Source organism: Sorghum bicolor, chromosome 7 (assembly GCF_000003195.3).
Source record: "Sorghum bicolor cultivar BTx623 chromosome 7, Sorghum_bicolor_NCBIv3, whole genome shotgun sequence".
Lineage (NCBI taxonomy): Eukaryota > Viridiplantae > Streptophyta > Magnoliopsida > Poales > Poaceae > Sorghum > Sorghum bicolor.
The window spans coordinates 8,722,465-8,749,343 of NC_012876.2; the positions used below are offsets into that span (position 1 = coordinate 8,722,465).

The 26,879-nt window shown below is 41.6% G+C and overlaps 2 protein-coding genes and 1 long non-coding RNA gene across 4 annotated transcripts; 1 reads left to right on the forward strand and 2 right to left on the reverse strand.

Moving 5' to 3' along the window:
• LOC110437409 (SKP1-like protein 21) lies at positions 1,286 to 5,112 on the reverse strand. Of its 2 annotated transcripts, none has more exons than XM_021465889.1 (9): positions 4,963 to 5,112; positions 4,195 to 4,455; positions 3,865 to 4,089; positions 3,581 to 3,772; positions 3,305 to 3,415; positions 3,136 to 3,211; positions 2,323 to 2,423; positions 2,063 to 2,232; positions 1,286 to 1,730 (listed from the first exon to the last, which is right to left on the reverse strand). In XM_021465889.1, the coding sequence occupies exons 2-9, from the start codon at positions 4,228 to 4,230 to the stop codon at positions 1,628 to 1,630; spliced, it is 1,014 nt and encodes a 337-aa protein (XP_021321564.1). In that variant the 5' UTR covers positions 4,231 to 4,455; positions 4,963 to 5,112; the 3' UTR covers positions 1,286 to 1,627. The 2 variants fall into 2 exon arrangements, with proteins under 2 accessions (XP_021321564.1, XP_021321565.1); XM_021465890.1 differs by having other exon boundaries at positions 4,919 to 5,062.
• Positions 7,694 to 11,302, reverse strand: LOC8071179 (probable cinnamyl alcohol dehydrogenase 5). The gene is made up of 2 exons (XM_002445169.2): positions 11,019 to 11,302; positions 7,694 to 8,852 (listed from the first exon to the last, which is right to left on the reverse strand). The coding sequence occupies exons 1-2, from the start codon at positions 11,141 to 11,143 to the stop codon at positions 7,856 to 7,858; spliced, it is 1,122 nt and encodes a 373-aa protein (XP_002445214.1). The 5' UTR covers positions 11,144 to 11,302; the 3' UTR covers positions 7,694 to 7,855.
• On the forward strand, positions 11,296 to 11,903 carry LOC110437384. Its single transcript, XR_002455487.1, has 2 exons — positions 11,296 to 11,373; positions 11,684 to 11,903. It is a non-coding gene; the product is annotated as an uncharacterized LOC110437384 (long non-coding RNA).

Genomic DNA, 26,879 nt, shown 5'->3' on the forward strand with positions numbered 1-26,879 from the left:
AACGAGCCGAGCTGAAAATTTTGAGCATCGACGAGTTCTTCGTAGTTACTATGAAAAAAACTATTGACCATGTCAGGCAAGGAGGTACCACATCACCCAGGGGCGTGAACGTGGTGTAATGCTGGTAGGGCCTTGTTTAGTTCTCAAAAAAATTTGTAAAATTTTTTAGGGCCTGTTTAGATTGGGAACGAAAATTTTTGAGGTGTCACATCGGATGTGTCGGAAGGATGTCGGGAGGGGTTTTTAGAAACTAATAAAAAAACAAATTACATAGCTCGTCAGGAAACTGCAAGACAAATTTATTAAGCATAATTAATCTGTTATTAGCATATGTGGGTTACTGTAGCACTTAAGGCTAATCATGGAGTAACTAGACTTAAAAGATTCGTCTCGCGATTCTTAACTAAACTGTGTAATTAGTTTATTTTTTTATCTACATTTAATGTTCCATACATGTGTCCAAAGATTCGATGGGATGGATGAAAAAATTTTGGGTGGGGAACTAAACAGGGCCTTAGATTTCTCGTCACATCGTATGCATAAAGTATTAAATATAGACAAAAATAAAAACTTATTACACAGTTTGGTCGAAATTGATGAGACATATTTTGAGTCTAGTTAGACTATGATTGGACAATATTTGTCAAATACAAACGAAAGTGCTACAGTATCGATTTACCAAAAAATTTACCAAAAAATTTTGAAACTAAACAAGTCCTGGTCTCTTTCGGCGATACGAACAATAACTTTTTGTGTTGTGTAACCTATGAGGCTATTAACACATGAAAAAAAAAAGAGACATGACCACTGAAGGTCATCACTATCACTATCAATCCAAGAATATTCAACAGTCCCCAAATACCAAATTTAGCAAACCTTTTCCAAGAATATCCAACAGTCTCCAAATACCATATTTGCCAAACTTTTTGACTGAGAATTATCCAAGAGTATCCAAATACCATTTCACAAACTTTTTGACTGAGAATTATCCAACAGTCCACAAATACCATATTTGGTAAACTTTTGGAGAATTATCCAACAGTCCACAAATACCTTATTTCACAAACTGTGACTGAATTATCCAAGAATCCACAAATACCATATTTGCCAAACTTTTTGACTGAGAATTATCCAACAGTGCACAAATACCATATTTTGCAAACTTTTTGACTGAGTTAATCGGTAAAAAGAACTCAACAAACCGAGACCCAAACGGGGATAGAAAAAACTTGGAGCACTATTAAACCAACGGTATAGGGCTAAGCGACCCATTGTTTCTGCCAACTTCCAACAACACAGCATTTTCCCTTTTATTCATTCATAAGGATATAAGAGTTCCTGTCAAAGTTAATGAACATAAATAGATTCAAAACTTCTGGTTTTTACACTCACAACTCACTCCACCTTTTTTTTTTGGGTAACACATGGTTGCACACTACTTTCTTGAAGAGCAGGGTACATACAATTCACAGAACATGACCATTGCACCTTGCAATGTCACAATCCTGTATCTCTCGAACAAAACTCCTTCCTGCCTAAGGTTTTCTGCCCACTCTAACAGCAAAAAACCTCATCAAGAAAATTCTATGCGGAAAAAAACTAACAGAGAATCGCTGCCACAGAACCATTACCACCGCGTATCAACATGCGACTCCATTCGTTGGTCCTGTCCCAAAATCATTCTTTCGGACCAAGCTAGGTTCAACTTCATCGCAAAGTCCGCCACTTCTCTGTATGTCAAGAACAATCGCTTGTTATATCAAAACAGAGCACTGCTTCATGCATCTCAACAGTAAATGGTTTAATAGCATCCTAAACACAGCCTGGATCAAGCGACGGGCACAAGCAGCAACCACAAGTTCAAGCAGAAGTTAACTCAAATGATGAGTGGAAGCATTTAACAGAATTCATCAATTTTCAGTCCAGAAATCAACTTATACTTGTTAAAATGCCAGCATATAAATATTAATCACGTACAAAAGCAGGCTTTTTCAATTGAGAAACAGGCTAGTAGCACAAAGAGCCTACATGCATCCACCCATAAGATATCCCATGCCCTCACCTATCAATCTCTTCCCTCATTGCAGGATCAAGTCCGTCATCAAGGTCAGCATTATCAAAAGCATTGTCGAAGGGGTACTCGATATCATCTTGCAAATTTGGAGTTTGGCAAGGATGCCTAGAAATGTTACCACTATCTGCTTTGCACGGAACCACACAGGAAGCCCCCTCCTGAAGTCCAGAAAAAAATATATAAGAAATACAGCATTATCTATAAAGTTACCCGCAGAAAGCAAAAAATAATTAAAGTTGAACTCTCACCTTATTTACAGGTTCGGAGTTCGCTTTTGTGGGATTCTTAGCTTGATCTTTCCTTCTTTTATTCTTTTTCTTATTCTTAGAAGCTTTCCCACCTCTGGAATCTGTGAAATGGTTACATAAATCTGTAAAAAATACAATGAACTCGTGCAACAATTGTTGTGTCACATGGTTTTGCCGCCTTTTTTGGGAGAGGGAGTTGGGTTTTTTGTGTGTGTGTGTTGTGCTGGGGTGGGGGGCTGTTTATTTCATAAGGACACGCCAGAAGGGGCAGGTAGAAACTTAACAAAAATAATTAATCACATGCTCCTACCATGACTAGTTGATTTTTCCTTCAGTCTAAGCAACCAGTCTACCAATAAAAAAGGTATTAACTTTGATGGGCAAAATACCACCATGATCACAGATTCTACAAAAGCTTGCGACACATGAATAGTCCACTGTAATAATGTTGAGTGATGAGTGCCTGCTAAAAGTACTTATCATTATCAAGTTCATCCATAGTAGCTAAATAGGTTTGCTCCATGGCAACGACCTTTTGTTGTATTATGACTGTTCAATATTAATCTACTGGTCCAATGGGAGAACAACATAACTTATAAAGTGTGCAATTTTGCTATTTGGAACTCAAACTTTATTTTCTTTCTGAAAAAACAGCAAAACAACTGATATTTTCTAGACACTACATTAATATTTATATTTTTTATGTAGGGCATTATTTTGCTCAGTGGGCATGACACCAATGGTGTAGGACAAACACCACACACTTCGATCGTTCTGTGTCAAGATTTTTAAATATTCGATAAAATCACTAACCTCCATCTCCATTTATAAAACAAAGTAACTCATCCACAGATCTCTCATCTTTTTGCTCTTCTTGTGTTTGAACATCCTGAAATAAAGTGAACCTAAGAAACAAACATAAAACTAGAACAAAGAGCCTGATGAAGTACAGACATATCATTGAACACAACAATAAAAATACCTTTAGTTTCTGGCGTTCCAGCAGTTCTTTCCGCTTCTTCGCATACAATCGGTTCAATAACCGAATCGTAGGATCATCATTTATATTTTTTAGTGGCTCTAGTTTCTCTTCCTGACAAATAAGTATTAAATGTGTCAACATCTAAAAGGAAATGGTTAACTTTATCAAGCTGAGATTGTGTTGATGAAATCTGTTTTTTGGCTCCAGATGGGGGAATTGTACTCAGGGAGATCATGAGAACTTTTTCCAATACACGACTATAAATGGTACCCTTACCTCTGTTAGGTCATCTGGTAAATGGAAAATATCTCTAACTTCATCAGGTGTCTTTCCTCCAATGATTCGAGCAAGCGCTCCACAAGTAAGATCAACTAGTGGCCTTAACTGCAGACCAAGGGCTGCAGAAGCCAACTTGCAGAGTTTTTCTGTGTCTATCCGGACAAACTTTTCATCAAATGACTTCCGCTCCTGCAAATGTAAGAAATCCATGCTAAGATCTGCTGGAGCAAATATAGATTCCACAAACAAAATTTTCAAGATGGATATAAAGTGCAGCAAACCTTGTTTGAGCGCCCAGCGACCTGATGAAACCGACAATAATCAAGAATCAAACTCAAACTTGCCGGATTAACTCTTTCCGGTAGAACTATAGCATGATTCTTAGATGACCCTGTCCCATTTTTCATTATTTCCCGACATATCATAGGGCAGAACATGGCAACTTCTTCCTCCACTTGTTGTATGGAGCCATCAAAACACTGAAGCCAGATATACGTTTTCAATGCCTGTCAGAGTTCACCAGTAAACTTGATTTAGGCCCAAATGATGCAATCAAGATAAGAACGCAACATTTTCTCTCTAGTTAACAGAAACTGCAATGGGAGATGTACCTCTGGTTTTATTACTGCTAACTCGCTCTCTGACATGATTGCCTAACGCCAGGAAAATAATGATGATAAATTTACAAAGAATTCCTTTCAGGCATACAACCACCACTGGGCTCTCCAATGTCCAACAGCAGCTGAGCAAACTTTATGACAATACGTGCACTCCTTGTTTGGCCTTCAGATTGGAGAATGACTTTATTCGCCTTCAAAGTACAATGAGGTGCAAAATTCCACTGCAACACACGGCTCACCGTATTTGGTAACCTAAAATAGAGAAGTTAAGGGACTTTGTCAACTACATAACATTGGGACAGGACAAAAAAATGTAAGAAAAATAGGGCAGGTATAATCAGGGGCGGACCCAGTAAAGGAAATGGGTGTACACCCGACAATTTTCGCAAAGCAATCGAAGTTAGTAGGCATAACACATGCACATACACTTGAAATTAGATTCAGATCCGAATACGAATAGGATGTTAGGGTTTGGGCGCGAGGTTTCGCAAAGCAGGAGGAAGGGAAGACAGAAAAGAGGGCGTATGGTGGCGCTCGTCGCCGGCGAAGCGGACGAAGTAGGGGCGGCAGCGACGGCCGGCCCAGCCGTCGGTGGGTAGGGGGGGTTGGTTGCGCGCGCGCGCGCGCTGGGCCGCTGGGGGTGATGGAAGAAGACAGGGCAGGGTTGCAGCATACAGCTACAGACAGATCGGGTGAGTGATCCGTGTAGAGGTACCTGCGGGCTGGGAGGAAGCGATTGGCGCCGGGAGGCAGGCGTACCTGCGGCGGCCGGAGAGGCGGGAACGGGGAATCTCCGAGGGGATACCAGACGGCGGCGGTGGCGGCGGCGAGGATAGGTGATAGAACGAAAGGCTCGGTCGGCAATAGCACGTCCAACCCAATCGTAACGGCTGGTGGCGCCATGGGCCTGTGGGCCTGCTGCCAACCACACCCCGCGCCCCGCCGGAGCCGCAAACCTGCCGGCCTGCATCTTTGCCATGGTATTGGGCCTCGGGCTGTGTTTAGGCCTTGTTTAGTTCGCAAAAATTTTCAAGATTCCCCGTTACATCGAATCTTTGGTCGCATGCATGGAGCATTAAATATAGACAAAAATAAAAACTAACTGTACGGTTTACCTGTAATTTGTGAGATGAATCTTTTGAGCCTAGTTACTCCGTGATTGGATAATGTTTGTCAAATAAAAACGAAATTCTACAGTACCAAAAATAAAAAAAATTTGCGAACTAAACAAGGCCTTATACACAGAGGAAATTTTGGAAAGAGTATATTTTTGCTCGTCCAACTTTCACGCCACTCTAAAATCGGACAAACCACCTTTCTCAACTTTTTATTCATAAATTTTACATTTCTTGAGCAGCTTTGAAGACAGTTTTACTATAGTCAATGGTGGTTTTGCTTCAGTAACGGTATTTTGTCTTTTTCTTTTTTAATTATTTCAGCTAAATTTTTAAAATAACTAATTCGGCGTTTTGCTACAGTATACTTTAGTACAAAGTTTTTGCTATAAAAGTTTTGTCTTTTCTTTTTTATTTATTTTGGATAAATCTTTGAAAATCATAGTAAATTACATAAAATCATAAATAGAAAATCTAATTTTGTTAGACTCTACATGAGCACATCTACACAGTACATATATATTCTAGTATGCTTTTAGTACAAATTGTATGTTGTAGCTTTAGATGTATGCTTTTCTGTAATTAATTAAAATAATTTATAGTTGCACTTCTATAAATATTTTGTCAGACTAAAGCATAAACATATTATATGTTCATTGTGTATATATACTAATGTTGAGTCCAATAAAATTAGATTTTCTATTTTATGATTTTTCTATGATTTACTATGATTTTTCAAAGATTCAGCCAAATAAATAAAAGTAGAAAAAGGCAAAATCTTTATAGCAAAAACGTTGTACTAAAGCATATCATATTATATGTTTACTATGTAGATCTACTTATGTGGAGTCTAAAAAAATTGGATTTTCCATTTGATAATACTAGTGGATTGTATTTTTCTAGGCTGACTGGGTTGCTGTAGATTTTTTTTGTGGTTTATGTTTTCCTAGGTTTTATTTGTTGTATAGGTTCTCCTTTCATCTCAAAAAGTTCTGGATTTTGGTTCATCATTTTGCATAATAGAACTAAACACCATGCAAAAATTTTGGTAAAAAAGTGACTATTTTTCATTCTAGATTTTGGCCTAAAGAAGCAAAAAAGCCCAAAAACATCTCGGAGCACATGCCCACCCCCGCCAACACTTTAAAAAATTTGACAATTTGGATGGAACTAAACACATCTACAAAAATTTTACCATTTTGTATTTTGTATTCTATAGGAAACTAAACACACCCTTTGTTGTATTGGTGTTTTCAGTCTTGGCTCTATGCGATTCCTTCTAGGTTTTAGCATGTGGCTATTGCATTTTGGATGGACCCTGAGGAACATGACCCGAGAGGATGTTAACTTTGGATTGATCCTTTTGCACGAAGCGAGGACGAAAGCATAAGATAGTTAATTAGCAGGTGTGGTTCATTTAACGTGTAGAGTGGGCCTTAGCTGTCTTCTCAGGTCAAAGTGTTACAAATGGTATCAGAGCCAACTCTCACTGTTTCATAGACGTATGACACAGAAGCTTAGACATGTATGGCTCTGCAAGAACATAACACTTGGCCAGGGGAGCTAGGAATATGGACATGGCCAAGAGAGTCGGTCCTAGACATTTGTCCTACTAGGTAGCTTGGTTCAACGTTTGACGAGGACATCAAATCCTTTGAGGATAGGTGGATGTGAGCCTCAGCCCACTGGGCCAAGTTAGGCCAGATTGAATTTGGGTTACTGTAGCACCGAATAACTATAGGTGTAAAAAAACTGTAACAACGAAGTTTAGTACCATATTGGAAGTTGAAGGAGAGCTAAGCCAGCTTAAAAGCATGAAACTGAGAGGCTGTTAACTCCGGACGATTCTTTTGCGCAAAGCGAAGATAAAAGCTTAAGAGAGTTAATTAGTAGGTGTGGTTTAATATGTAGAATGGGCCTTAACAACTTTCTTAGATCGGGGCGTTACACGTAAAAGCACCCCTATATTTATTGAGAGATCCATTATCCAATAGGTAAAAAATCAATCTATTACAAATTGTACCTTTTCTTCTACCTCAAGCTCTTTCAACCCCTTCTTGTCCAACACATATGTCTCGCGTGAGATTTGCTACTACTGCTCTAGGTGGCGTTGTCCACTCTAGGTCACTATCATTATATGTGTGTCTCTAATAACATGCCTTTCCGGTAAACATTCATGAGGTCTTCAAGGCAACCTCACAACCTGCTAGTCGGTCTCACCATCATTTAAATTTATTTATTTTCACTGCGCGTATCTTAACCATGTGCAACTCAGATGGTCTAGCCTTTACTCGCAAATTATGGAGGAAAAAAACACATCACATTTTATGACAACAACAAGCAAAGCATCCACCGTACCCACAATAACATGCATGTGAAGGTAATCATCATACTACATTATTTATTTTTTTAGATCATACTACATTATTTATTACGTCCGTCGTTGCTACAATATCACCGACAAAAATATGAAACGGTTCATCATATAGCCGAGAAGGTACAAGCAGCAGTGTCGCCACATGCATGCATGCATGTGATCACTGATCTGCATTCTTGAGGGTGTTGCCGATGTCGATGACGAAGCGGTACCTGACGTCAGCCTTGGCGAGGCGCTCCATGGCCGTGTTCACGTAGTCGGCGTCCACCAGCTCTATGTCCGCCGTCACGCCGTGCTTGGCCGCCACGTCGAGCATCTCCTGCGTGTCCCTCATGCCGCCGATGCAGCTCCCCGCCAGGGTCTTGTTCCCCATGATGAGATCAAACGGCGGGATCTCGAGAGCCTTGGTGGGCAGGCCGACCATGATCATCTTGCCGTTGGGCTTGAGCAGGCTCATGAACGGCGCCAGGGGGATGTTGGCGGACACCGTGTTGATGATGCCATCCATGGTGCTCGCCGCCGCCTTCATCTCCTCGGCGTCCTTACTGACGACGAAGGCGTCGGCGCCGAGCCGGTCCATGGCCTCCTGCTTCTTCCCCGGCGACGTGCTGATGACGGTGACCTTCATCCCGAACGCCGCCTTGGCGAGCTTGACGGCGACGTGGCCAAGGCCGCCCAGCCCCAGCACGCCGACGTGCTTCCCGGGCTTGTTCAGGCCGTGGTACTTCATGGGGCTGTACACGGTGATGCCGGCGCACAGCAGCGGCGCGCCGCGGTCCAGCGGCATCCCGTCGGGGAACCGCACCACGAACCGCTCGTGCACCGTGACGCTGCTCGAGTAGCCGCCGTAGGTCACGGTGCCGTCGCGGTCGACGGAGTTGTAGGTGAAGATGATGCCGCCGCCGCAGGTGTTCTCGAAGCCCTCGGCGCAGCCGTCGCACGACTGGCACGAGTTCACCATGCAGCCCACGCCGACGCGGTCGCCGGGGTTGAACCTCGTCACGTTCTTGCCCACCTCCGTCACCACTCCGGCGATCTCGTGGCCAGGGACCATGGGGTACATGGCGTTGCCCCACTCGTTCTTGATGCTGTGCAGGTCAGAGTGGCACATCCCACAGAACAGGATCTTTATCGCTACATCATCGTCTCCAGTGCTCCTGCATAATACGTACACATGCATGTAATTAATCCAACACGTACGTATATATAATAAATTCAGATGGCACTCCCTCCGTCTCAAATTATAAAACGTTTGACTTATTTAACCCTAGGTTTGATCACTGTCTTATTCAAAACATTTATACAAACATAGTCAAAATTTAAGTCATTCTTGAAAAACTTTTACTAATAAACCAAGCCATGACAAAAGAAGTGATGTTTTGCATAAACTTTTAAATAAGACAAGTGATCAAATTTAGTATAAAAAATGTCAAACGTCTTACAGTTTGTGATAGATTGAGTATGCCACAGAAAACACGTTGATGTTCATGTTCACAGTACTTCCTCGGTAAAGAAAGAAAGTAATTCTAGCTAGCCAAATATCATAATTTAGTATCCTATATAAGAGTTCAATCAGTTATAAATAAAAAAAATATCAATATATATATATATATGATATGAAAGAAATATTATTATATTAGATTAATTACGAAATATCAACAATATCATATTTTAGAGTATGTGATTGCGGCAGGACGGGGTGTGGAAGGTGATATTTTTTTTTTCTAGAGCCAACACTTCTCTTTCTCCCGGCCCGTTGGTGAAGCCCTTAGCCATCAATATAACTGGCAATTGCTACCATCATGGCCGACCGTGACAGGACTTGGTACGAATGAGACGTCCACAGCGACACTGAAGAAAACGATCGACAATGAGAGGTGCTAGTGCCATCTCTCTACTAGTCTCCAGACCCACGTACAGTACATGTGGCTTCAGGTTTGGCCATCTGTGGGACGAATTTGGCTACAGCTCACCCCAATAGCAGGGCACCACTAGATTGTCTTGTTGACCTATCGCACAACCTTTCGTTAGTGGAGAAAATGCAGATTCGCACAAACGCTGTAAAAAGGGATCAAGTGAATTGTAAAAATGGGATTTCTGTGATTATCTCTAGTCAGATACGGAGTTGATATATATATGGATTTTCTTGTATTGAGCAACCAACAACAGTGTAGTTGGAGTACTTCGTACGTAACACAAATGCTCGGGCTAGACATGAGCCGGTGGTCCATCATCCTTAGTTTTTTTTTTTAGTTTACGAAATAGAGCGAGTTGATCCATTACTATCTCATTCTTTACAACTAATAACTAGCTAGCACTAATATGACATAATATGACAAACTAATAAATTAATACTAGTATGAGAAATTAAGTCATTCTATAAATTTAAGAAATGAACTCATAATGCATCATCTCATGTAGAATGACTTGATTCCTTAAACCGAACACACCGCTAAGCTACATGCATAAGAGGAGGATATGAACGTTGTACACATATATTGGGTTGTACTCCCTCCTCCGTACTTGAAAAGAAAGTTGTTTTGGACAAAATTTAGATCAAAGTTGAGAATATAAATTATGAACAATAACTTTTAAGTTGTTAAATTTGAAAATATAAAAATTATATGACTAAACTGTTTTAAAAAATACTTTTATATATATATACATATATCATTTTTTGATAAATATATTTTTATGAAAACAAGAAGTCAAAGTTATGCTTTGGACACTGTGTCATTGTCCAAAATGAGTTGCTTTTTGACGGAATCGTTTTAGGACTAATAAAATAGTTAATTTATTGCGTGAATATATATACAGTACTCTTATAGTATTACCATACAAAATAAGAAAGCCTGTTTCTTGGAGACGCAAAGATTCAAAAGCACGTCTCGTTGGATCTCCAACCCGTGTAATCTGGAGGGCCAATCGTGGACGACATGCATGTGTTTCTTTGGTCAGGGACGATGTGTGTGTGTGTTGAGGACAGACAGACAGACAGACAGACCATTCTACACAGGGTAAGAGCATGCACGTTTCCGTACATACCCTGGCCGGCACGAGGGGGCTGGCTGGCTCTATAGCCGGCACGCTCTATACCACACCCTTCCCGGCGCAGACCCCTAGGCCACCGGCCCACCGCCGTATACATCTCACAGGCTCGATCGACGACGACGACGACGACGACACGGTGGCGAGAGGCAGGCCGACCGGCCGGCCGTCCAATTTCCGCTGGCCCCTCCCCTCCCTCCCCTTTTGGAAGCTTCGATCAGAGCACCGCATAGGATCTAGAACGTTCCAGAAGGACATCATCGCGCGTACCGTACCTGCGGGTGATGGTGAGCGGCGCGAGGTGGCCGGACGCGTCGTGCGCGGCGAGCCCCACCGCCTTCCCCGTGTGCTGCAGCTGCCCCTTGGCCGCCGCCGCCTCCGCCGCCACCGTGGGAGCCATCGGGATATCGGAGATCTGGGAGGAGGAGCACTGAGCTCCTGCGTCCGTTGCAAGGATTTGGAAATGCCGAGACGAGACCGAGACCGAGAGGGGAAGGATCGGAGGAGCGCTGGGCTGCGGCGGATTTCGTTTGGGGAATGGGAATGAGATATGGGATGATTCGTGAGGGGAGTCGGGGCCGCGGGCGCGCTTTATAGCCGCGTGGGATGGCATTGGAGTGAGCCAGCGAGGTGAGGTGGGGCCCCGGCCCTGTCAGCGGGTGGCGTCGACTCGAGCCTGGAAGGCTGGAGTCTCTAAATATTTTTACAAAATATTTCGAATTTCCCATCACATCTAACCTTACGGTATATATATTAAATATTAAATATATATATATAAATAACTAATTACATAGTTTATAATTAAGTTTTGAGAAAAATCTTTTAAAACTAATTAGCCTCTAATTAAATAATATTTATTAAATACAAATAAAAATATTATTATTTATATTTTATAAAATATTTTTGCAAGTAAACAAGTCTCCTGTCCGATGACCCGCAGGCCGCAGCCAATCAACTCTGCTCCATCTCTGGGTATCAAGGGATGCTTCGTGCTGCATCTGCTCCCGCCCACATTTCTGGATGTGTCCAGACGACTGTCGCGTCTATTTTTTTAAGAATTTGTTTGGTACACTCACAACAGTTTTATAGGTAAAGTTGTTTTTCTTCGCTTTTCATAAAGACATGAGTTGAGATGAAGCTGAAAAAAGTAGTTTATTGTAGCTCTCTCTCATTTTTCTCTCTCATCTATGTATAAAGTAGTTGGTGAAGCTATTTTACCAAACACTTTTTTTCCAAAACAGTCCAACTTCATCTAGAAAGTTGCCCATGAAGCTATTTTCTAAAAAAACTGCTTTACTAGTGAAGTTGAGCCAAACAAGCCCTTAGTCTCAAAAAAAGCTACTGTTATTAACTTTTTTGACATCTTTTTTTATCATTCGATTTATTAATTTTTTATAAATACTGTCTATTTTGATATGATTTATTTGATCATTAGATATACTTTAATAATAATTTGTTTATTTTATAATTTGCATAAAAATTTTAAAAAAACGAGCGATCAAATATGGTGTTTCAAAGTCAAAAACATCAATTTTTTTTTGAGACGGAGGGAGCAGTCCTCTAGAGAGATCACGGTGCTGCCGATTATGGCCCGTAACGGTCAATATGCCACAACACTGACCAATGACCAGGGGCGGATTCAGGATGGGAGACAAGGGGGGCTAAATAATGATGAAGATGTTAATTTGAATCAATATTTAATGGTGATTTGAAGATGCTGCTATAGTGGTGAAATCAGCCTGGGGGGCTGCAGCCCCTTTGGATTTGCCACTGCCAATGACTATAACCCTGCACGTACGCATGCATGATTTGAGTTTTTATTGAGCGTGTTTGGTAGTGCTCTGCTACCGGCTCCACGTACACAGTAACCAAATGTGCGACAGCACAGCTACCTTTGCTTCCTTGGAGAAGCTAGCTAGAAGCTCCACATAACCCAATGAGACATAGAGGGAGGAGGAAGAGAGCAAAGCTCAAAATAGTGGTTTTTTCTGGCTCCGTCAGCAATATATGAACAAGTAGCTAGTGCCCCCTAGAGCCATGGTGGACCAAGGTGCACGGAGCAGATAGAATGCGAGGGTTGGGTCGAACATGCTAGAGTGGGGAGCATACAAGGACAAGGCACGAAGAGAGGTGGCCAAGTGAACAGACCTGAACGGGGAAGAGGATATGCTCTTCATCCACGAAAGAATCAATTCTTAGAATCCATGCTAGTTAAACTTTTTTATATTTGACTAATTTTATAAAAAAGAGTAACAATATCTCTGACATAAAATGCGCATCTTATGAAAATATATTCTATGATGAATCTAATGATACTAATTTGATACTATAAATCTTAGCATTTTTTTTAGAAATTTAGTCAAAGTTTAAAAAGTTTAACTTAAGACAACTCTAGAAATTATTGACTCTTTTGTGGACGGAAGGAGTACAAGAGAAGAGGGAAATGAACAAATAGAAAGGAGAAAAATAGATTAAAAAACTAAGGCCATTTCACTATTTTCACCGACTGTGGGGTATAAATCCCTGTACCCTCATGGGTTGACATGGGCCGCACCATCAGAGGTGGCTCGGCCCACAAGATGAAGACGTGCGGTGCACGATGCTAGTCGGCGTGCACCGCAAGGCTACAAGATATTGTACCAAATAGGATACTTTGCTTGTAACTCTATCCCTTTAGAATATATAAGGAGGGGCAGAGGTCCCCTAGAGGACAGATCAACTCATCTCAACTCAATACAATCCAATACAATTAGACACAAGACGTAGGTATTACGCCCACACGGCATTACGCCCACACGGCGGCCGAACCTGAATAAAAACCTTGTCTGTGCCTTGCGTCACCATCAAGTTCGTAGCTTGCGCACCTGTCTGCCGATAAACTACTACCGTGGGTATACCCCAAGGTAGACTACCGACTAGCTTTCGTCGACAGTGGCGCGCCAGGTAGAGAGTGTGCGTACAGCTTCCCAGACGAACAAGATGGCCATCATCCTCGACTTCGCGACCATGGCGGGCGGCTTCACGTTCACCGTCAGCTTTAACAGCTTCACCGCCACGACCACAGAGGAGGCATAGATCTGATCTACGCCAATCACTTTTTCATCGACGTCGGTCGCGGCTCCAACCACGCTGGCTACGACTCCGACTACTCCAGCAACGTCTTCGACCACGCCGACAACGCGTCGCCGCTTCTCTGCTACAAAGGGAGACAGATCGACGACACCGACCTGCTCGGGCCATCGACCAAGTTGTTTGGCCTACTTGCTCTAACCACGAGTCGCAATAATAATCGCCGCGAAGAATGACGCTACGACAACCACGACTACCGTCATGACAACAAGTCAAAAAGCTCGAGGGGCAGACAATTTTGTCGCCACCGACCAGACTTTCGTCCAAAGATAAGTACACTTTTAATATTTTATTTATTTTTGACATAATATTTTTTATTATCCTTCAAAAACAACTTTTTGGTTTGCCGACTAGTTTTTTCTTCTACACGAGGTTTCCAGAGCCGGTACTGTCTCCGACTTCTCCCTACACGTGCACGAGATCCGCCCTCTACGTTCCGGGTGGTCGGCAGTAGCTCTCTGGCGTGGCTGATAATCCTACGCGTGCCTAGGTTCCGCACCTCATGCTGATTGTTGGCTAGACCAGAGCTGCTACAAGCTCTAGGATGAATTAACTACTCGTGCTAATTTTATAATAAAAAAATCTAAAACTTGTCTCTGTGCTGATTTTTTATCTAGAGTCTATTTATACATCATGTACTACCTATTCTCTATATTTATTTTTCAGAAGTTTAGCCCAGTCAACAAGCTACGCTCGGGGACTCGTCGACTATTCCCTACGCTGTGTCGGGGACTGCTCCGACTACCGAGCATGTTTACGTTCCCAACCACGCTCGGCGACATATCGACTAGTCTCTACACTGGGCTCAAAGATTGTGCCGACCACCGAGCATATTTACGTTCCCAACCATGCTCGGGAACTTGTCCATCAGTCCCTACGCCGTGCTCGGAGACTGTGTCGACCACCGAGCATGTTTACGTTCCTAACCATGCTCGGGGACTGGTCGACCAGTTTCTATGCCGTGCTCGGGGACTGTGCTGACCACCGAGCACGATTACATTCCAACCGTGCTCGGAGACCTGCTCTGTGCTCAGGACTTGCTTCGATTACTCTCCAACCATAGCTTGGGGATTGGATGAGATAATTTTAATTTTTTAGACCTTGCTACAAGGCTCATACTTCGCCTTCTAGCAAGCTCGGGGACTACATCGGTACGATGCATCTATCGATGCATTTCAGTATCAGATTTTTTATGTGGTTTTTCTCTTTAGACCCTGGCACCACGTGCCTACGTCACCTACTACTAGGCTCGGGGACTAAGTGGGCACACTTCACCTTGCGGTGAATTTGCTTGCTTTCTGAAAGACTATACTTTTCAGAAAAGTAAAGTGGGCACACTTTATCAGGAAAGAAATCTTTTTTATTAAGAGCACCATACATTCTTCGAACAACCTGCTTCTTCGATGTCGATGTTGATCAGCTGTCTTTTGAGTTGGTTAAAATACCGTTGCGACTGTTTAAGCGACTTTCATGCTTATCGAAGACGTCAAGCCTCACTTATCGAAGAAGCTCAAGACGGCGTGTTACATCACAATACACGATGCTCGAGGACTAGCTGTGGGGATATAAACCCCCTATACCCTCATAGGTTGACATGGGCCGCACCATCAGAGGTGGCTCGGCCCACAAGATGAAGACGTGCGGCGCACGATGCTGGTCGGCGTGCACCGCAAGACTACAAGATATTGTACCAAATAGAATACTTTGCTTGTAACTCTGTCCCTTCAGGATATATAAGGAGGGGCAGAGGTCCCCTAGAGGACAGATCAACTCATCTCAACTCAATACAATCCAATACAATCAGACGCAGGACGTAAGTATTACACCCACACGGCGGCCGAACCTGGATAAAAACCTTGTCTGTGTCTTGCTTCACATCAAGTTCGTAGCTTGCGTACTTGTCTGCCGATAAACTACTACCGTAGATATACCCCAAGGTAGACTGCCGACTAGCTTTCGTCGACATCCACCAAAGAAAGTTGGTTTACAAAATATTTTTTTAGCCATTGAAATTGATGTTAGAAAAGGTTGCTTCATAGAAGCCGTGGCTAGGGCTAATTTAACTGTAGGTGCAGTTCGACCTGAAAAAAAATTTGTAGGTGTCTGTTCGTTTGAGCTTATTTGTCGAATCTATCAGTTATTTAGTAGTGTTTTTCTCTCGTAATAAATCAGCAAACAATGTTTTCAGCTATGCTTTTTCAACCAAACGTGACTGAAAAAGCGATAGCTGAAAATAATATTTGCTGATTTATTATAAGAGAAAAATACTGTCAAATAATTAGCAGATTCTCGACAGATAAGCTCAAACGAACATGCTCGCCCTAGCCTGTCCCTAGCTAGTAGGTAATTGGCTAATTGCTATCATAAGGCTGTCTCCAATAGGACATGCATTTGGGAACCCAAACCCAAAATAGTTTTCCAACACAATACCTATAGCCTCCAACAGAGTACCCATACAGAAAATCCATTTTGGGTATCAGGAGAGGCATAACCCAAAATTGGATATCCTCTCTCCTCGAGACCCATTTGCAGAGAGTGTTATCTTTTAGGTCTTGTTGTTGGAGAAGACTAAAAATATGTATAGAACCTTTTACCTGTAGCGCTACCCAAAAGACAAATGGGTCTTGTATTTTGGTTGACGATTGTTGGAGATAGTCTAACAGTGGCCCTATAACTACATTAATTGGTGCTTAGCGACGGCAGTGTTGTCCCCCTGATTGGGACTTGGTGTGGTGAGGTGTAGTTGCGACGACCACACGCCGCGGATGAAAGACGACGAAGGGATACTTACTACAGTCGCTGCACTGCATATTCACATGGCAGGTCGATAAAAACTATACACGGTTCCTTCCACGCATGGCGCGTGCATGAGGTTCCAAAACGGCACGTCTCCAGCATCGCTCGGCTCGTCTATACGTACACGCGCTTCGATCGATCTCGTTGCTCAATTTCTAGCTAGGCTTGGAGGTAGCGCGCGGGCGAGCGTGATACACGAGTGCACGACGTGCAGTGTATGCATGTGCGTAGTGTCACGCTCACCACTGCTTGACGACGACGGATGATAGATGCTTCGCAAGTGTGTGGTCCAGGTGCTGAGATGAGATGCTTATATATATTAGCCTTCTATGTTCAAACCTGACTTGTGACATCAAAGTTCCGATGACCGGGGCGGCCTTGTTTAGTTTTAAATTTTTTTTTAAGAAATCGACACTGTAGCACTTTTGTTTGTATTTGATAAATATTATCCAATTATAGATTAACTAGGCTCAAAACATTCATCTCGTCAATTTCGACCAAACTGTGCAAATAGTTTTTATTTTCGCTTATATTTAATACTCCATGCATACGTATAAAGATTCGATGTGACGGAGAATCTGAAAAATTTTACAAATTTTTTGGGAACTAAAGGCCTTGTTCGATTGAGAGCCGAATTTGTCAACCATTCAGCAGTGTTTTTTCTCACAATAAATCAGCCAACGGTACTGTCTGCCATAGCTTATTAGCCAAACAAAAAGTGTGTGCTAGTCAAATTTTCTTAAGTTTAATCAAGTTTATAACAAATATAGTGTTTGTATTTTTGAGTAAGTTTATTATAAAAACAGATTGAATTATATATCTATGATATCAGTTATGTACTATAAACATTAATATTTTTTTATATATTTGATCTAAGTTAAAAGTGTTTGACTATTTAGAGCATCTCAAGCACTACTATCTACAACAGAGTACCTAAATATTTGTTTAGGTAGCCACTTATTTTTGTACTATCTACATTTTACTTCTAATTTCAGCAGTACTATCTAAAACATTACTTCTAAATTTATTTTAGGAGTCTATAACATAAGGGACACATGTGTCATCCTCTTCCTTATTACCATTGATGAACTTAGCCATCTATAGCTTGCCACCGGGAGGATAGTAGGGGAGTTGCCAGCCACGAGTTGCCGGAGGCCATGCGCCGTTGGGGAGGGGAGGGGAGCCCGTCGGAACAAGGGTCGATGTGCCGAGGAGCAGTTTGTGTGTCTGAGATAGGGGTCGTGTCGAGAGGCGGGGAAGCCATGCCGCCGGGGAAGAGTATGCGAGCGAGTGCGTCGTCGTAGGAGAGAGAGCGGTGCGTGGTGGAAGAAATAGATAGGCAGATTTGTTGGGCTAATAGATATAGGTAGTGAGAGAGACATTTGTTGGACCAATAAAAGTAGGTAATTAAGTAGATAGCCTGTTGCAGAGTTTTTTTTTATCTCTACTACCCAAATATAGGAGAGATGCTCATAGGAAGAGTGAACGATACTTATTTTGAGACGGAGAGAGTAACTTGTTTTATCTAAATAGGCATTGCTAATAAAATAACTAATTGTTAGCAAGACCTCTAGATAGTAACTAATTGTGTTTTGACAAGTTGTAAAAGAATATGCCAAGTTAAAAAGAAACTTTCTCCAATAATTCTCTATTTTTAACTTGGCAAAACAAAAAAAGCCTACCACTATGCTGTTGTCCACGATGTTTATTTTCAGAAACATCGAAATTTTGGTGCCATTCAGTTTCACGTGTTTCGTTCACGCCTTGTTTAGTTCTAATTTTTTTTTTCAAAATTTGTCATATTTCCCGTCACATCGAATCTTATGACATATGCATGAAGCATTAAATATAGATAAAAAAAATAACTAATTACACAATTTGCCTGTAATTTGCGAGCCTAGTTAATCCATAATTGGACAATATTTGTCAAATACAAATGAAAATGCTATAGTGTTTATTTTACTAAAAATTTTGGAACTAAACAAGGCCTAATTTCGTGTGAAAAGAAGGAGCATCATTATTTATTCCGGCATATTTGGCGGCACTCGCATGGACCACACCTGTACTCCAGTCACTTCAAACAAGCAGAGGCAGCAGCACAAGCAGAACCAATCAGAAAGCCGCGCCAACTAGAAACCCGTGCCAAGACAGAATGGGGAGCTCGATAGGCACGAGTATATTTAAGCGCCGGAGGAGAGAATATGCTAAGTTGGGATAAATACCAAGTCTAGATGGCAAACTGTTGAAGGCTATTTTTTTTCTTATTTTGCTAAATTTTTGTGGATGCTAAGTTGAGATAGCAAAATGTTAGAGATACTCTTACTAGTGTTTTTCATTAGCTATGCATCCAAACACCCTCTAGCTAAAAGTAGGTAACAGTTAGCTAGCTCATAATATTGGATATGAGCTATTAACTAGCAAATAATGAATCCTAGATATGAGCTATTAGGTAGCTTCCTCGCCAAAAAAAGAGCTATTGGGTAGCTAACTATTAGTAAATAATAAATCAAAACAGGGCCTTAATAAGCACATATGTAAGGGCATACTAGCTTAATAACGTTGCAAAAAAAAAAAGTATGTTCGATTGCAAATATATACGATGGTATGACTATAGAAAAGTACGTCTGATTGTAAAGTGATTAATTGTCAAGAGGTGATTGAAGCTTTGGTTTAGTGCATGTTCAGACTAACCCATGATATGAGTAATGTACGTGTAACATGTCTCGTGTCTTGTGATACTATGTAGGTGTTAGCGGGCGACGGCCAACGACATTGTGTGATGTTAAAGACACACACCACCAATCCGGAAAACTACTGGTTTATTGCGAGAGAGTTACGTCTCATCACGAGTTCCGCGCGCGTCAGTGCATACCCACGAGAGCTACGTCTCATCAAACACATATCTGATGGCGATGCATTGTGTGGCCGGCCCCGATCGATCCAAGAGCAGCACCCGATCTCTCTCGGACGCAATGCATGCAGTGTGCAAGCTTCTCTTCTGAAACTAACCTCGCGTTCAGAAAGACAGAAACTGCAGTCCATATATACGTGTGTGGCGCTGGGCTGGCCGCGCCTCATCGATGGAGACTCTCGATCAGAGAAAACCAACGAGAGGACGGACGGTGGCAATGTGTATGTGTGAATGGGATCATCGGAGACGAGACGGACCACCGGAGCACTGTGGACTGTGGGTGCATGCATGGTAGGCCGGCCGTATCTGACCAGCGGCTGCATGCATGCATGGAAAACATGTGAGATGCAGGAGGTCTGCAAGTCGTTGAAGAAGAGGAATACAAGAACTTGCCCAATCACACACACTGTTTGACACACATGGTCGGCATGTGGAATGGAAGCACTACTGTTGCCAACCTGACGGCGATCTAGCTAGCTGCTATATACACTTTTCACATCGAGATCCATCTGTTTAATTAGTTTTATCACCACCGTAGTAGTACCCTGATAAATATGGATTTGCATCCAACAATATATGTGTGCAAAAGATAGAAAATCATCATATGTCCTACTACCAACAATATGTGGTCTTTCTAAAACGAAAACATACTATCGATTTCATGTCACGAGAAGGTTCCAATTTCTTTAGAGAAATATCCACGGCGGATAGGACATTTCTTCAGAATATATATTTGTTTTTTTTTCTAAGCCAAAACTTTTCTAACAACTTTGTACAAAAATACACTCCCTCAAGTTATAAATTATTCTGATTTTAATTTCTAGATGCATTGCTTTTATTTGCTGCACATAGACGTTATGTACAGATCGATGCATATATATTAGTGCAAGTTATGTAACTAGGAAATCAAGAACGACCTTAATTTGGAACAATGTAGCATATAATACCAATTCGCTATGAAGACATATCTATATCTCTTATAATGCTAATTCCTATTACATGGTATATCTCAATATGCAAGACATCCACATCATCTTCCACTAATAATCATATCATGTCACTAGGGCCTTGTTTAGTTCACCCTAAAAACCAAAAACTTTTCAAGATTCCCCGTCACATCGAATCTTAGGGCACATGCATGAAGCATTAGATATAGACGAAAATAAAACTAATTGCACAATTTGCCTGTAAATCACGAGATGAATCTTTTGAGCCTAGTTAGACCATGATTGGATAATATTTGTCAAATAAAAACGAAAATGCTACAGTACCAAAATCCGAAATCTTTTCGGAACTAAACAAGACCTAACTTTCAACCTCTTAACACGTCATCTCAAGTTCTATCTCAACATGCAAGATATCCACATCATCTTTCACTAGTAGCCATGTCATGCTACTAACTTCCAACCTCTTAATACAAGCTATCCACATCATCTCAAATTCTCTCTCAATGTGCAAACACCCACATCATCTTTCACAAATAGCCATGTTATGCCACTAACTTCCAACTTCTTAATACACGTTATCCACATCATCTCAAGTTCTCTCTCAACATGCAAGACATTCAATCACATCATCTTCCACTAATAGTCATGTCATGCCACTAACTTCTAACCTCTTAATGCAAGTTATCCACATCATCTCAATTTCTATCTCAATATGAGACATCCACATCATATTCCACTAACTATCCATATCATCTTTCACTAATAGACATGTCATGCTGCTAACTTTTAACTTCTTAATATAAGTTATCCATGTCATCTCTACTTAACTTTATTTATTTATTTTTGCAATATCCGCAGCAACACATGGAGTATCATCTAGTAAATTTGGTGTTATAAATTTTGGGGCATTTCTATATAAACTTGGTCAATATTGAAGATGAAAGACCAAGACTAGTAGAAAATGGTACTATACACGTGTTTACAAAGAAATTCCATATGCAATGGGGAAATATTAATGAGATTTTTGCAAGTCTGTCATCATATATGTCATATACAAAATATAATTGATATATACAAACAATATAATAAGGCACATTGGTGCTTAAAAAAGTTCAGATGCAATGGAGGAAATAATAATGAGGAAACTTTTGACAACTAGAACCTATATCACATAAATTCAATTTGTTCTAACCCTAGATTCTGCAATACTTAGTATCAATAAGCTTATACACATCGGAACTACATGAAGAGACATCCATACATTAGTTCATATTGTAGATCACCATATAGAAGAACATATATGATGCTGCATTGCTACTACAAAAGAAACGAGAATACAAAGTTTTAGGTACAACTACAAGATTGAAGAAGATACAAGTGGTTCATAAAAGTTGATAACTATTACTCCAAAACTATCCAAGATTCTAAGTTTCCATTCATCCTTCAATGATATCCGAAACTTTAAATAAATGAATGAAAAATAATTACTGAACATGCAAATTGCAAGTTAAGAACATGATGTTTATGTTTTTTTTATCATAACCAATTCCTCTATAAAAGCTAAGGAAACATTACCAAATTCAATGAATGATACTCAAAATTCTTAGTAGTTTCAAGTAAAATACTTTCTTTTCAATGACACTAGAAAACTGAAAACCCTAGTTTGATTTTGGATAATTGATGAAACCCTAGTACTAACCCCTATCCTAAGTATGTGTAGACTTAATGAGGTTGGTACATGCCAAGTGATGGAGCAAGTGATGATCATGGTGATGATGGTGATGACCACAAGATGATCAAGTGCTCAACTTGGAGAAGAAGAAAGAGAAAAACAAAATCCTTTGGAGATCAAGGAAAAGGTATTGCTTAGGGTTTAGGTTTTGGTGATCAAGACACCATAGAGGGTGTGATAGGATAGATAGCCGTACTATAAAGAGGGGAATTCTTTGGCTAAGCGGTTATCAAGTGCCACTAGGTGTCATTGTTCATGGGCTTGCATTTAGAACCTAGTGAGCTAACTTAACTCGTTCAAAGAAAATGATTGTGAAAATGCTAACACACGTGCACTTGTTGGTTCACACTTTGTGGTGTTGGCACACTTTGAGAATGAAGTGGAGTTTGAAGGGTAGAGAGGGGTTGGGCTCCTCTCTCCCTCCCACCGAGCTTGCAAGGCGGGATTCGGCGCTTTTTGAGAAAATGAAGTGTTTAGTTTCTATTGCGCCGGTGGGAAGTTTGGGGAAGTCGCGGGAGTGCACCGAACGCTGGCCACTGAGGCACTGGACGTTGTGTCTGTGCGTCCGGTGTGTAGTCAGTGCCTGGCTTAGCTAGGGTTAGGCACCAGACGATAGGCACCGGACGCAGGCTTGTCCCTGTTTGTGCGTCCGGTGGTACGAGTCCGGTGTGCGGTCCGTTTGCAAACCTCCCTGCATATGAGACTGGTGAGCACTGGACGGTCCGGTGCTCAGCATCCGGTGATCGAGCTCTCTGCAGACCTCTCTGTGTTTAAGTCCGGTGAGTACCGAACGCGTCCGGTGGCAACTTAACCGCGTCCGGTGCTCTGCAGGTGACCGTTAGCGATCGACGCGTGAAAGTGAAAAGGGCGACACGTGGCTGTTTCTAGAGCACCAGACGCAGGGGTTGAGCGTCCGGTGCCTCCTGCTTAGCGTCCGGTGACCCCGTTTTCTGCCCAGTGAAAGAGCCAACAGCTCTATTTGTTTGAGGGGCTTATAAATACATGTTAGCTGGCTTAGGGCTCATCCTCTTTGGCATTCTAGTATACTTGACATCTTTGTGAGCCTAAGCAAACACCTCCCACTCATCTCCTTCATAGATTATTCGTCTTTGTGAGATTGGGAGTGATTCCAAGTGCATTTGCTTGAGTGATTGCATCTAGTGGCACTTGGGGATCGTTCTAGCTGCGGTTTTCTTGTTACTCTTGGTGGTTGCCGCCACCTAGACGGCTTAGAGCAGTGGAGGAGCATTGGTACGAGTTGGTGATTGTTCGCGGCCATCTCCTGGTGATTGTGAGGGGTCTTGTATCTTCCCCGGTGGAGAGCCGAAAGGTAACTCTAGTGGATTGCTTGTGTCATTGAGTTACCTCACTTGTGGGTCAGTTCTTGCGGTGTCCTAGTGAGGACGAGGTTCGTGCTACACCTCTTAACCGCCGAACCACCAAGTGTTGGTCGACACAACGGGGACGTAGCGTGCCGACAAGCACGTGAACCTCGAGAGAAAATTGTGTGTCTCCATTGTGATTGTTCATTGGATTTCTCACGGTGATTGGACTTCATATTATTGATTGGTTCATCCCCTCTACGCGGCGGTATAAAGATCAAACCATCTCTTTTACATTCCCGCAAACTAGAGTAGCTTACTTACTTAGAAACTTTAGGTAGCTTTCTAGTGTAAGTAGTGACATAACTCTTGTGTGCCTAGTGATTATATCAACTAGAATTGTTGGATAGGTGGCTTGCAAACACCCCTTTAGAGCTAGAGCAAAAAGCTTTGCTTTGTTATTTACCAACCTCTTGCTCTAGTGAGTTTGTAGAATTTTTAAATAGGCTATTCACCCCCTCTAGCCATATTAGGACCTTTCAAAAACAGATACCAAGAGTCATGTGGCATACATAGGAGATCATATTGTGTATGTATGGTATCATGCAGCGATCGACATAGAGTGTTGAGAGGCTGTATAGTTCAGAATTAGTATAAGACCACGGTGTGCATGTAGATGTGGAACTACACTCTACAAGTCATATGTCGTCGTAGAAAATTATTGACCTAAGTTAGACTTTATAACCCTAATAATCTTGCCTTTGATATTCTCCAGTGCCTCACAAGTCCGCATGGAGAACACACATAGAGCTGAATGCCTTGCTTCATGTCTAAGGTTGCTAAGCAACTATTATACTTCATCACTTATCACACCAGAACGATCAAAGGAATGAATTTATCTACAAATGCCATCAACAGAAATGAAACCACCACACGGGGTACAAAACATGGAACAAAGAAACGAAACTCAAGTCCTAGTCCTATTCCAAGCATCACATCGACGTTCAATAGGGAGGATCTTTAGCAAGCACTTCATCTTTCTCATCCAAAGAGTCCTCTCTGTTGACGGTTCTTAAGTATCAATTTTAATCATGAAATAAATAAGGAAAAGGACCAATATACAAACAACACCTAGAATTAGGGTTTGATCTGACAGAATTCCATGAGTTTTGCTGGTTATCTATTTCTGTAGGGGATTATCAGGAAATATGGAAGAAAGGCCCACACATCGGGTTTACATTGAGATATTAACTTGTGCGCCAATTTTCCTCGGTCTAGAAGGTTCTAGAAGCCACACGAATGAGCGGGAGGCCGAGTGGGCCCACAAGCAGGGCGCCCGCCCAGCCCCCCTAGGCGCCCGCCCTCCTCTGCTGACCAATCAGCACGAGTCTCATGGATTATGCTCCACTGCCTTTGAAGATCAAAGAGAACCATTCAATCAAGGTCGGTTTGATCCGACGGCCCAGATTCATTTGAGAGGGCTATATAAGCAAGGCCCCTGGCCCCTAGAGAAATCAATCCCCATTATTCATTAGCATATTTTCTAGAGAGGATTCAAAGAGAGAGGTTCCTTAGGGTTCCAACCTCATAGGGCTTAGCATCCAATGTGAGAGTAGAATTAGTTCTACTAGATTGAGAGAGATAGAGTGGAGGTGTAGATCGGAAGAAGCCCGGCCTGTCGGTGTCTACTCCGAGGTTGTACCTACGGGATCAAGTCTCCTAACCCAAGGCTTGCTCCTAGGATTCTTCAGTATTTCGACTTCTAAATTCTAGTAAGTTCTTTGTTTTATTGTTCTTTGGTTTATGAGTTTACTTTGATCTCTTCGCGTAGAGTTTAGAGTAATCATCTCTAGTGTAAACGAGGTGTTTGGGCTAGGATACTCATAGATATCCCCTGTCTAGCCGAACCGTGGTAGTAGCGAGGAACGTGACATTTCCGAGTTACCTTTGTAGCCCATAATCCTGTTAGCAGAATCGATAGGGTTTATAGGTGCGGGTCGAACATCCTCTGTGGTGTCTAGATTCCGTGAGCCTCCCCAACAGAACAATAGATCATCCTTACCAAGGTTAGAACGAGGGTGCAGTTGAAGTCTTCTCTATACATCACTCACATCGAATCATAGTGGTTGTAGCCTAAAGGTTAGTAGTAATAGATCTGGTTAGTCAGATGCACGCTTTCTCCTAGTGGTAAAAATATAAATACGATACTCTAGATAACATCCCGAGTGAAGTGCTCACCGATATCTGTGCGCTTGCGGATTAATTCCTGATTGCGTTACCAAATATCAACAAGAATTTCTGGCGCCGTTGCCGGGGACAAAGACGGTTTGCTGAGATAACCTTGAGTCTTACTACTAGCTTATATTCATACTTTTTTATTTTCTTATCTTTTTATATTCTTTATTTTCCTTACTCTTACCTTATGGAAAACCAAGATTCTAAATCGATCTATCAATTTGCAACACCTTCGGAAACTGACCTTTTACCATGGGAGTCATCACACCCTATCCAAACATCCCAGTATAGGTTAAGTTCCAGGTTGATTGCCATGATTCAAAACCTATCTTTTTCAGGAAAGGAAGATGAAAACCCTTACCTTCATATTAGAGATTTTGAGCAAACATGTGATTGTCTTCGCATTGAAGACATTTCTGATAAAACTATACGTTGGAAGCTTTTTCCTTTTTCTTTAAGGGGAGAAGCTAGACAATGGTATAGTCAGAAGATAAGTCAACAACGAGGTGAATGGGGAGTCTTACGAGCCAACTTTTGTCTAGATTTTTATTCCCTCGACCGTATCGGCGACCTTAGACTCGAAGTCCTATCTTTCAAACAAAAAGATAATGAAACTTTGGGAAAATCCTGGAAATGTTTTTTTGACCTTTTAGAATCTGGTCCAAAACTTAATCTTGAAGACCCTGTTCTTCTATTTCACTTTTTTCGAGGTCATCAGAAAGATCATAAACAAATGCTACAAACAATGTCTAGAGGTTCTTTCCTTCGCATCCCTACTGATGACGCTAGAGCAATCCTAGATAGAATCCTAGAAGCTGAGATGGATAATACCCTTCATGATGAAATCCACGAAGCCGAAGTAGACACTCTGCCAAATTCTCCATCTACTTTAGCTATCCCAAGTTCTGAGCCACAAAAGGAAGAAATTCCACCACCTGATTTCATGCTGGATATAGAATCTGATCTTTTTGCCGATTTTATAAACATTTCAAACTACCATTCTATAGAGAGACCCCAAAACGGGCATTTTAGCATTTGTTTGCCGAGTGAACATCAATTGAGAG

Coding starts and splice junctions, on each gene's coding strand:
- LOC110437409 (XM_021465889.1), bottom strand. CDS start 4,230: ATGTCAGAGAGCGAGTTAGCAGTAATAAAACCAGAG. Junction 4,090..4,194: donor TAGCAGTAATAAAACCAGAG/GTACATCTCCCA, acceptor GAACTCTGACAG/GCATTGAAAACGTATATCTG. Junction 3,773..3,864: donor TCGCTGGGCGCTCAAACAAG/GTTTGCTGCACT, acceptor TTACATTTGCAG/GAGCGGAAGTCATTTGATGA.
- LOC8071179 (XM_002445169.2), bottom strand. CDS start 11,143: ATGGCTCCCACGGTGGCGGCGGAGGCGGCGGCGGCCAAGGGGCAGCTG. Junction 8,853..11,018: donor CCGCTCACCATCACCCGCAG/GTACGGTACGCG, acceptor CGTATTATGCAG/GAGCACTGGAGACGATGATG.